Source organism: Microcaecilia unicolor, chromosome 2 (assembly GCF_901765095.1).
Source record: "Microcaecilia unicolor chromosome 2, aMicUni1.1, whole genome shotgun sequence".
In the NCBI taxonomy this organism is placed as follows: Eukaryota; Metazoa; Chordata; class Amphibia; order Gymnophiona; family Siphonopidae; genus Microcaecilia; species Microcaecilia unicolor.
In genome coordinates this window covers 398531437-398543593 of record NC_044032.1, presented here as the reverse complement: position 1 = coordinate 398543593, position 12157 = coordinate 398531437, and the positions used below count along the sequence as shown (strand labels likewise).

At 41.7% G+C, this 12157-nt stretch overlaps 1 protein-coding gene across 1 annotated transcript in view; it reads left to right on the top strand.

The window, feature by feature from the left end:
• Window positions 1-6555: 6555 nt before the first annotated feature.
• EPGN (epithelial mitogen) overlaps window positions 6556-12157 on the top strand; it is a 52862-nt gene continuing 47260 nt past the window's right edge. Inside the window, exon 1 of the mRNA XM_030192495.1 lies at window positions 6556-6652. Within this exon, the coding sequence (XP_030048355.1) occupies window positions 6622-6652 (31 nt within the window). The 5' untranslated portion in view covers window positions 6556-6621. The remainder of the gene's footprint in view (window positions 6653-12157) is intronic.

Here is a 12157-nt window from a genome sequence, read left to right as displayed (position 1 = left end):
AAGTCGTCCCATCCCCTTTATCATTTTTGTCACCCTTCTCTGTACCTTTCCTAATTCCACTATATCTTTTTTGAGATGTGATGACCAGAACTGAACACAATATTCAAGGTGTGGTCACACCATGGAGTAATACAAAGGCAGTGGCGTAGGAAGGGGGGGCGGTGGGGCGGTCGGCCCTGGGTGCACGCCACTGGGGGGTGTCGGCACCTCGCTGGTTCCTTGCTCTCTCTGCCCCGGAACAGGTTCCTTCCTGTTCCGGGGCAGAGAGAGCAGGGAACCAGCGAGGCACCGACACCCCCCAACGGCGTGCACTCGGCGGATTGGCTCTCCCGCCCGCCCCTCACCGCCTTCCAGGTATGTTCTCGGGGGGGGGGGTTGCGCTCCGGAGGGGGGAGGGTGTGCCGCGCTGCAGCCGGGGGGGTGCGCAGCGGCGACCCGCCCCAGGTGTCAGCTGCCCTCGCGACGCCACTGTACAAAGGTATTATAACGTCCTCATTTTTGTTTTCAATTCCTTTCCTAATAATACCTAACATTCTATTTGCTTTCTTAGCCGCCTTTCACTTTTTTCCCTATGATCCCTTGTTCCAGAGGTTTCTTACAATTGAGAGGTCTGGCACCAATATTCTTTTAAAATTAAAATAATGTCCATTCATTCACACTGCAAGTCATAAATATATATTACAGTATCAGTTAAAGATATCTAGCTCCTTTACAGGAAAGAGGGAAGAGACAAGGAAAAGAAGAGCATCTGTGAGCTCCACTAATTTTGCTGCATCCTCATTTACATTTAATGATGCACATATTAGACAGGAAACTGAAGTGTCTAAACATGTTGGAGACTCCAGAAAAAAGCATAGCAGGGCTTTCGACATTCATTTCAAAGGGCCCCACAGGATAGCCTGGTTTTCTGGATGTGCCAAAGAACATTCTATAATCATTTGCTTACACTTGAGATCAAGATCATGTTAGTTTGCATACTCTGATTAACCAGAATGTCCGACTAGTCTATTATCTTTTGAGGACCTGGCTTAAAGAGTCCTGTTGAAAAGGGGCTGAAATAGCTCCAGACACCAGATAAAAGGACCTACGAAAGCTAGAAGAATGGTCTAAGGTTTGGCAATTAAAATTCAATGCGAAGAAATGCAAACTGATGCACTTAGGGAGTAGAAATCTACGGGAGACGTATGTGTTAGGCGGGGAGAGTCTGATAGGTACGGATGGGGAGAGGGATCTTGGGGTGATAGTATCTGAGGATTTGAAGGCGACGAAACAGTGTGACAAGGCGGTGGCCCTAGCTAGAAGGTTGTTAGGCTGTATAGAGAGAGGTGTGACCAGCAGAAGAAAGGGGGTGTTGATGCCCCTGTATAAGTCAGAGCCGGTGGTGGGAGGCGGGACTGGTGGTTTGGAGGCGGGGATAGTGCTGGGCAGACTTATAAGGTCTGTGCCAGAACCGGTGGTGGGAGGCGGGTCTGGTAGTTGGGAGGCGGGGATAGTGCTGGGCAGACTTATACGGTCTGTGCCCTGAAAAGTACAGGTACAAATCAAGGTAAGGTATACACAAAAAGTAGCACATGTGAGTGTATCTTGTTGGGCAGACTGGATGGACCGTGCATGTCTTTTTCTGCTGTCATCTACTATGTTACTATGTTACTATAATTGCAAGACAAACGAAGGAAGTGGAAAATAAAAGCAAATATGTGGGGGGGGGGGGAAATCCCCAGAGAAGAAATGTGAAGAGTAAAAGGAAACAATAATAATATACCAAGAAGAGAGACAAAGAAGGGACAGCCGCCAAATTACCCCAAAACCCAGCACTTACTTGATTCTGCTTGATTCCTTGTGACTTGAAGATGAGGATTTTGTTTCACTCTCTAATTTTACTTTTTTGCTTTCAACCTGTTTCTCATGTTCTTCCCCCTATTGTTATGATAATCAAACATTTACAAATGAGACCTTGAAAGACAAATGCATATGTACTTGAACTTTATATCTTTAAACAAAATTAAACACAATTGCAAAAATATCTACAAAGACAAAAGCATATGCCAGAACTTATCCAGTTCATATCCTTTTGATACATAAAAACATAGGATAAGCTATGCTGAGTTAAAACAATGTCCATCATGCCCAGAATCCTGTCTTCAACATTGGCCAGTCTGGGGTACATGTACCAGCTAATCCAAAAAGGGGGAGAAAAAAAAGGTGAAGAAGGGGAGAAAACAAATAGAAAATGCAGCCCCTTTTTTTCTGTCTTCTGAGCATTTATGGGGGTGCACTGCATTTCAGGTTTTCTTTTCTTCGTCCCACCATAAACCTGATGTGAATCCTTTGAAGGACAGGGAGGGGATTAACCATTACAAGGGACAATGCATGGCTGTATTCATTGTCTATTAACAATTACTCTGGATATATGGCAGGTGTCTTCCATTCCCTCCCCCAATCAAAGAGACCCCCCCCCCTACACACACATTTTTAGCGTATCTTAATATACATTTTTTCTCAGAGCACTAACCTTAACACATAATATGCTACATATAACAAGAGAATGACACCTCTACCTATTCCTGGTCATACTGCATCAGGCCACGAACAGGCTCAGCACTTGGCACAGGCACTAGAATGCACAGGTGAACATCTCCACAATGTAGAAAACAAAAAAGCTAAGTGTTGTTGCACCACTTCAGCCAAAACCTACTGATGGTAAATAGTTTACATGATTTCCAGAAATCCATTCTCACAAGGCAGGCCTCTGGGCAAAATTCACATAGCGTATTTCTCCATTCAACCAAAAGGGCTCCACTTCAATCGGTACCTTTTGGCAGACCCTAGAAATCTATCTTCCTTGGATTTTCAATATTAGGCTTGTTTCTTGTATCTACAACCTTATACAAGAAAACATCAAACCCATTATATTACAAGACTCCTGAGGCAGGTGCCCTGGTGCTGAAACACAGCTGTGTCAAGTTGTTTGTTTTCTCAATAAAGATTTGGAACTCTGTATACGTCTCCCTTGTTGTTTGGAGAGAGCCAGCTCACCATACTCCTCCTTTTCCCTCCACACAGACACTACATGCTGTTCTGATCTTCTCAAAGTCTTCCAGCCTATATTTTATGTCTACCTTTACCATCCTGATCATATTGTGAAATGGGCATATAAGACAGTTGTTTTTAAAAATATAGTAAACTGAAATATTTACAAAAATGCATGACCATCCTATCTGAACTGACCAAGGAATTGCCCATCGTAAATCACTAGATGACACAGAACCAAGGCTACTTGCTCACGAAGAACAGAGCTCTCCCACTTGAGCCAAAACTCAATGGGACACAATTTTATAAAGCCATCTCCTGTGTAGAACATGTTTTACATGCAGAAAAAAAGCAAGGTACTCACCTATACCAGATGTTCTCTGTGGACAGTAGAATATGCCGCCTCACAACATGGATGATGTCACTGATGGAGCCTGGCTTGGGAACGATGCTTTAGCCTAAGTTTCTAGAACTTCTGGGCAGGCTCACGGCACATGTATACCACTTCCTGCCTGACACCATTACACAGGACCATTTCAGTCTACTTGATAGCTTAGGTAGGCATAGAATACAACTCCTTTGGGAGGTGGGAGAGTATATGAGGACTTGTATCCTATAGTCCAGCTACTACAGTAAAATAACTTGATTTTCTCTGAGGACAAGCAGGATAGTAAGTCCTCACAAATTGCGATTTCCTAGCTATAGGATACCTTCAATGAAAAAGAGAAAAAGAAATGTTTGTCTCAACAGGCAGACACAGGGGATAGTGCTGGGCAGACTTATAAGGTCTGTGCCTTGAAGAGGACAGGTACAAATCAAAGTAGGTTATACACAAAAAGTAGCACATATGAGTTTATCTTGTTGGCCAGACTGGATGGACCGTGCAGGTCTTTTTCTGCCATCATCTACTATGTTACTACATGTCTACATTGGGGGGGGGGGGGTTTCTTCCAACAAGCTGTTTTCTTTCTTTCTTTCTTTCTTTCTTTCTTTCTTTTGTTTTTGTTTTGTTTAAATGAAAGCAGCCTGGAGCTGAAAGAAATGGGGGGGGGGGGGGAGGGGAGGGGAAGAGTGAGTTGGATTTAATCTTCAAATAGATTCTGGAGGACTGTTTTGCCAAACCTGCTGCCACTTCAGGATTCTTGTTCTGAGCAATAGTGAGATGTGAATGTATGGACAGAAGTCCTCAAGTGAGCTACTGATGCTGCCATAGCTGTGACAAAACGCTCAAAAGAGTCAGGCCTGCTTGGGCATAAAGGAAAGAGATGCACCCTGCAAGCTCAAGTTAGTGCCACCAAAAACAAGACTTTTCAGGTCAGGCACTTTAGCTGATAGGTCTTAAGTGGCTCCAAAAGTAACTTTCATCTGCTGAGTTACAACATCACCAAGGTCCCATGACACTGCAGGAGGTCTGATGAGATGCACCAAAGATTTAAGCTAAGATCCAATTCTAGAAGGGCAATATTGCAGTGGCTATTATAGAATACTAGTGCATTGTGGTACCTAAATTTAAGTGTGAGCACTTACGCCATGTCAAGGGATGGTGTAAATATTTGTACCCAAATACTAAAAATTCAAAATTAGTCAATCCTACAAAAACAAAAAGAGCGGATATCTTAGAACAAATGCCTCCACCAAAAAGTATATGGTTAGAGGGTTTTTTTATTATTTTATATTTTTGCTTGAAAAGAGAGTTCAGTATAGGCTGTACATACCCAAATACTGGCAGTTATGCATAACTGACACTACTCTACAACTTACTGCCTAGTTGCTTGGTGCACCTGTGACTTGCCCATGCCCCTCCCATGTCCATGCACCCCTTGCAGTTGTGTGCCATAGAAATTAGGCGCAAACCCCCAGATATTAAGCTCTATTTAACAGGTCAGAATGGCTGCTAATTGATTAAATAGAGCTTAACTGGCTATGCCCCACTGAATATCTCCGGTTAGCGGCTAGCGGATAGCCAGTTATCCGCTGATTTTTAATCTCAGTTTAGCGGCCTTATCTTTGGCTGGTTTAAAGATAACCGGCTAAGTCTGAATATCACTTAGCCAGTTATCTTTAAACCGGCCAAAAATAAACCGGATATTCAAAGCCGGTCACCAGAAACTACCCAGCATTGAATATCGGGTTCAGCACCAACCACGGGAGTTAAGCCAGTCTAACTCCCACAGTCTGAATATCAGCCCCAAAGTTTATAGAACAGGAACATAAGTCATACGTGCGTGTAATCTCAAATTAGTGCCAATTCCAGTTAGCTAATTTAGTTATGGGTGTAAATGACCCCTGAGTGCCCATTTGTTAGCTCCCTTTATAGAATTTGTGGGTTAATGCATAAATTAGTGTGCTAAGAGTCATACCAGCATGGTAACAGTGACTGAGCTCATGCACTACCAGCATGTGCTAATTCACGCGTAAACTGTTCTGCACACTTTACTAAAAGTGACCCTACGTCTTCTGACCCCACTGTTTAGAAGAAGAACAAAAAAGCACCAAGGGCCTTCAAAAAAAGGGGGCTAGAACCTTTAATCATATACGTTGATGAAACAATTCTAGAATGGACCATTCTAGAATTGTTTCATCAACGTATATGATTAAAGGTTCTAGCCCCCTTTTTTTGAAGGCCCTTGGTGCTTTTTTGTTCTTTTGCTTTTTGTTTGTGCTTCACTCCCTCTCTCTGCTATACCTACTGTTTAGAAGGACATTTGTAAAATTTTCATAGTCCCCCTGATTCTATAAATGTCGCCAAAAATTGTGCATGAAAATTTAGTCTCATTTCCAATTTGCGAATGCAATTTAATAGAGTAATGAGCCAATCAGGGTCAATAAATTGGCATTTTAACAGGCAGTTATTGGCACTAATTAAATTTAATTGGGACTTGCGTGTATAAATTTAGGCACGGCCTGAAAAAGGGGGCATGGAAATGGGAGGGTCATGGACATTTCAGAGTGGACCAGGGTCTAGTTTAGAGTTACATGCCTAATTATAGAATATGGATGCTCTGCACATAAATTAAGGCAGAAGCATTCGCACCACCATTGCAAACGGCAGTGCCTAAATTTACATGCGACTTCTCCGCTTATGCGTTATTCTATAAACCATGTCGAACTTTAGGTGCAGCTTATAGAATACCACTTATGCAGGCTTTTTCCGGTGCCTATTTTTTAGGCACCATTTATAGAACCCAGCCCAATACGATTACTAAAGACTGTGTGGGTGGGTTTCCTGTTTTTTTTTGTTGCTCCTTCCGTAAGCATCTGCCCACTCTCAAGGAAAGAACTCTGGAATAGTGTCCAAACATGCACAGCTGGCTCGTGCCCACAGGTTACAGGAAATAGATGTCTTCCAAACCTACCTCATCAGATCTCCAGTAATACAAGTTTTCATAACTATGTGTATGCCCTGGAGCTGTAGGCTGGTGTAGGATGTAACACAATTTGAATAATTTGATTGGAGAGAACAGCCAGGTGACTTTGTATATACATGTACATACGCTTACACCATTTTTAGAAGGCAGAAGAAAGTCAGAGGAGCAAGAAAAGTGAATTCAGCGACAGGCTGGGGAAGCAGACATTAGTCAGCAGTTGGATATGGAAATTCTAAGATATACTTTAATATTTGGTAAGTTTCCTCCTTTCATAACTTGTACTGAAGTTGGGGCTTTATCCTATGAATTTGTTTATGAATTCTGCTACCACTGATAAACAGGATTAGATAGAAAAGAACAGCTAAGCCTAGGCAAATTTTGTATGAACTATTTCAAGCATTATGAGCTATTTGTCACCAGGCTATTCTTGGCATTGAATATTTTTATCATGAGTTGTTTCAAATAGAAGCACAACCCTGATGTGTGTCTTCTGCCTATCTCCAGGGCTGCAGTGAGATCGGTCTAGAACATAGAGGCAATTTATTTCCAGCACTGTTCTTTTAACTTTAAAAAAAAAAAAATAAGGATGCCATTATTTAATTTATTTGGCTTTCAAAAATACAAAATCACACACAGGAACAGAAGCGCCGAACCTTTTGCAGATACAAAATGCTGAATCATCTTGCATGTACATATTATAGAATTACAGTATTATTATTATTATGATTATTATTTATATACCATTGCAAAAGCTTTCAACCCAAGTCTGTGGAATGTAACATAAATATATCTAATGAATGGATGTGGAAATGTATTTTAAATCAGCATTTCCCAAGAACAATGTTTCAGAAGAGGTCTTAGAAGTTTGAATTCTTATTCCCTTGTATTTGCTGGTTCTTGTAGTATACCACTACTATTGCAATCTGCTTTAGACTTTGTTAAGCAGAATATGAATAAGAGATTAGGTTAGATTTGAAAATGTTCATTTGTGTATTTCATGGTTCAATTCTTGTGCTCTTATAGCTCTGCCTTTTTTTCTAATGTATTTTCTTATATTTATTCATGTTTTGAATAAAAGGTATAGGCATTATTACAACCTTACCCTCTGTTTAAACAAAAAATCTCCTATGCGATTTTCTGCCCTTTCCTATTCATACATTCATAGTTTAATAATCAAAGCATCTTTAACGACTAAACATGGAGGAATGGTAAGAGTGGAGGAGTAGCCTGAGTAGTAGCAGTAGGGGATCCCAGTTCAAATCCCACTGCAGTACCTCGTAACTTTGGGCAAGTCACTTAACCCTCCATTGCCTCGGGTAGAAATTTAGGGGTCCTTTTACCAAGCTGCAGGAAAAGTTGGCCTTAGCATGCTCTTACATGGATTTTTCCCACACGCAAAGACCTATTTCCTACAGCTGGAAAATGGCCGATTTTCTATTTTCTCAATTAATGGTCATACGCTGATGTTCTGCATAAATGATAAACTCTCCAAAAATCTGACTATTATCCAAATTGATTATAATCAAAGCAAATAACAGCATGTGAGTATGATCTAAGAAGGGGAAAAAGCGTCAGAGCCCAACCTTCACATTCCAACTCTTACATATAGTGATAGGGTTTATTGGGTAGTTTCAGTCATAGGCATTAAAATACCCTCCTTACAGTTAAGTTATCTCACTGCTGTGTATGCGCTGATGTTGCCATTTACACTGATTAGCAGTGAGCATTTAAACTGCTATCCATTTTATAGGTGCTAAGGACTCATGTGCTAATCCTGCGCTAATCAGTTAGCATGCTGACAAAGCAGATATGTTAACTAATTAGCGCAGAAATACCCACTCTCTGCCTCCCTGACACATCCCCTCCAAGGAAAACATTTTAAAATTCTTTAGCACACCGCAGGACACCTGAGCGCATCCCATGGTAACTCTTTTAAACTGCGTTAAGCATGCGTTAGCCCTCTAGGGACAGGGAAATACCCACTGCACCTGAACACAAGTTCCCCCAAATCTCAGGGCTGAAGCCTCCTACCACCACTTCAAGGTAGTCCTTAAGACTTACCTATTTTCTGAGGCCTTTATAGATGGATAGTGGGGTTGCGGGTCGGTTGGCCGGCACATGAGGTGATCAGCTTTTCTTCTCTGTTTCTACGTTCATTACCGCATATACCGTGAGCCCTCCTGATGTCTCATCCTTCTGAACCACGGCTGCCATAGCGACAAATTGTCACCTTCCCCTCTCTCCCTCTCCCTCCTGCTGTCCCTCTTTCCCTCTTACGACACTGATTACTGTATTCTGTAATATTGTTATTTAATAGATTATTGTACGCCACATTGAGCCTGCCTGTGGGTGGGAATAATGTGGGATATAAATGCCGTAAGATGCGCCAAAAAATGTCCTTCGCTGTTGTAGGCGCGTTTGTTGGACACGCGCAGGTCCATTTTTCAGTGCGCCTGCAAAAATAGCCTTTTGGGGGGCCTGAAAATGGACATGCGGCAAAATAAAAATTGGTGCATGTCCATTTTGGGCCTGAGACCTTACCACCACCCATTGACTTAGCAGTAAGGTCTCAAGCGTTAACCGGGTGGTAATCGTCAGCAAGCATACACTGCCGATTAGCACCTGATTAGCGCCACACAGTAGAAAATTTAAAATATTTTCTGCCGCACGTATAGGACGTGCATAAAAAAATGGAATTACTGTCTGGGGCATGTGGTAGCCGGGCGGTAGGTCAAAATTGATGCGTGTTAGTCACGCGTAGGCGCCTATGCACCTTAGTAAAAGGGCCCCTTAGTTTGTTTTTGGTTTTTTTTTTTAATTTTATTTTTAAATTTTCATATTACATAGTTCAAGAATTTTACACTTGAAAAGGATATTGTTATAATTTCACAACATTTCTTTTTAAAGGAAAAGAAAAACAAGTAGGTAATAAAATAAAATTAAATGATAACACTTAACTCCACATTTTGGAGATTCCATGATTGAGTACTTGGAGGAACAAGAAATCATTATAAAGGAGATATGCATATAGTAAAAGAATACAAAGCCATCTCTTTATACTCCTATAACTCTTTTGGAAGCTACAAATGTTGTCGAATGAACCGGTTCCGTGAAGACATATTTAAGTGAATTATAATTCACAATACATTTACAGGGAAATTTGAGATAATGTGTGCCTCCTAGTTGTAAAACGGCTGGTTTTAATAGCAGGAAATTGTTTCCTCTTCTTTTGGGTGTCCCTTGAAACGTCGGGGAACAATAATACACTGTGACCCCAAAATAACTTCGCTTTATTCCGAAAGAATAGTTTGAATAACCATTGTTTATCTGGTAGCAGGGCTACAGCTGCTACCAGAGTTGCAGCTGCTGCCTGTTCTGTTTCCGATGTCTCCAAAAAGTCTGTTACATCCAAGGGCAATTGTTGTTGCTTTAATGCTCCCTCTTTTTGTGGAATATAGTAAGTTTGAGTAAATGGTGGGAGATTAGTTTCTGGAATTTCCAAAGTTGCCTTCAGGTATCTTTTTAACATATCTAGCGGACTAATCATTTTTATCATTGGAAAATTTACAAATCTTAAATTGTGTCTTCGCATATAATTATCATATACCTCCCCTTTATTTCTAAGGTTTGAAACATCTTTAACCATAATATTTTGAGTGTTCCCAACTTTCATAACCTCCTTTTCTATTGTTTTACATCGATTTTCAAGAGAGGGGCCCCTTAGTTTGTAAATCACTTTTGTTCACATTATGAAAGGTGGTATATCAAAAACCAATAAATTAAATTAAACTAAACCTACAACTGAAAAAGGCATGAGCCAAATCCATCTAACTGAGGGGCCCTTTTACAAAACAGCGGTAAGCCCAATGCAGGCTTACCGTGTGTCAATTTGGAGTTACCGCCAGCCCAACACAGGCACTGGCAGTAGTTCCAGCCCTAGCGCGTACCATTTCCTGCACAAGGGAAAAACAGAGCTCGATTTTTCTGCAAAGCTGTTACCTGGTGGTAATTGGGCACCGCCAACCGTGCACAGGATCGTGGCTTCTTGTGCTCTTCTGATATTTGTGGACGGTTGGTGGGATAATTGTAGGTTTGGTTTTGCTTGGACTAAAGCTTGGTCACATTTGGATTCAGTTGTCAGTGGATGACCAAAAGTTAACGACCCCTGATGCAGGTGCTTTGTGCCGAAACACGGCCCTTGTCGGGTCCATAATACAAGTTTTTTTATACGGAATATATGTAGTGTGAATAAAGATTTTGACCTGCTTGTATTTTTTGCTCCTGGTACTTTTTCTTTTTTTAGCCTGGATTCTGTTTTGTACTTTCAATCCTCTTTTTATTTTTTGTTGCTGGGGCAATTACTACTACCACTAATCATTTCTATAGCGCTACTAGACATATGCAGCACTGTACACATTATATGCAGGTACTTTCTCTAGCCCTAGAGGGCTCATAATTTAAGTTTTTGTACCTGGGGCAATGGAGGGTTAGGTGACTTGCCCAAGGTCACAAGGAGCTGCAATGGGACTCAAACCCAGGTCGCCAGGATCAACACTGCGCTATTAGGCTACGCCTAAGTAAGCTGGAATAGTCAAGTGTTTCTATTGTTTTTTGAAGCTGTAGAAAAGTGGGTGCATTGAGTTCCAAAGGTGAAGCCCAGCGTAGCAGAGTGCCATTTCATGGGAGACATTGAATGAAAGGAGGAGAGTGGAGGAAAGGAAAGATGGGCAACCTGAGAGGACATAAAGAGGACCTTTTACTAAAATGTGCTAGAATCTAGGTTTAACTCATTATAAGTCTGGATTTTAGTGTGCACTAAGCCCAGATGTAACACAGAACTTTGGAGGGATTTTTAAAATATATTTTAATGCAAGTCATGTGCCAAAGTTGTCATCAGTGCACAGTACCTTCCTAGAGTTAATGTGGGAACACTTACTGTCTCCTATTTAGGAGGTGCAAAGTTTTCCTGTGTTACCGCTATGTTAGGGAAGGGAAGGGAAAGGGAAATGGGACTTGATATATTGCCTTTCTGAGGTTTTTGCAACTACATTCAAGGCGGTTTACATATATTCAGGTACTTATTTTGTATCAGGGGCAATGGAGGGTTAAGTGACTTGCCCAGAGTCACAAGGAGCTGCAGTGGGAATTGAATCAGTTCCCCAGGATCAAAGTCCACTGCACTAACCACTAGGCTACTCCTCCACTAGCAACATTCCATGTAGAAGCCTGCCCTTGCAGATCAGCAATGTGGCTGCGCAGGCTTCTGTTTCTGTGAGTCTGACGTCCTGCACGTATGTGCAGGACGTCAGACTCACAGAAACAGAAGCCTGTGCTGCCGAGTTGCTGATCTGCAAGGGCAGGCTTCTACATGGAATGTTGCTAGTGGAATAGCAACATTCCATCTAGAATCTCCAATAGTAGCAACATTCCATCTAGAATCTCAAATAGGGAAATGGGACTTGATATACTGCCTTTCTGAGGTTTTTGCAACTACATTCAAAGCGGTTTACATATATTCAGGTACTTATTTTGTACCAGGGGCAATGGAGGGTTAAGTAACTTGCTCAGAGTCACAAGGAGCAGCAGTGGGAATTGAACTCAGTTCCCCAGGATCAAAGTCCACTGCACTAACCACTAGGCTACTCCTCCACTACCTGTTAGTGTGTATTAAGTATAATGCACTAGCTGGTTAATGCTGCCACGCCCACTTTTTGCCCATGACATGCACCCTCCTGCGTTTATGCGGTGGCCAGTTTGCA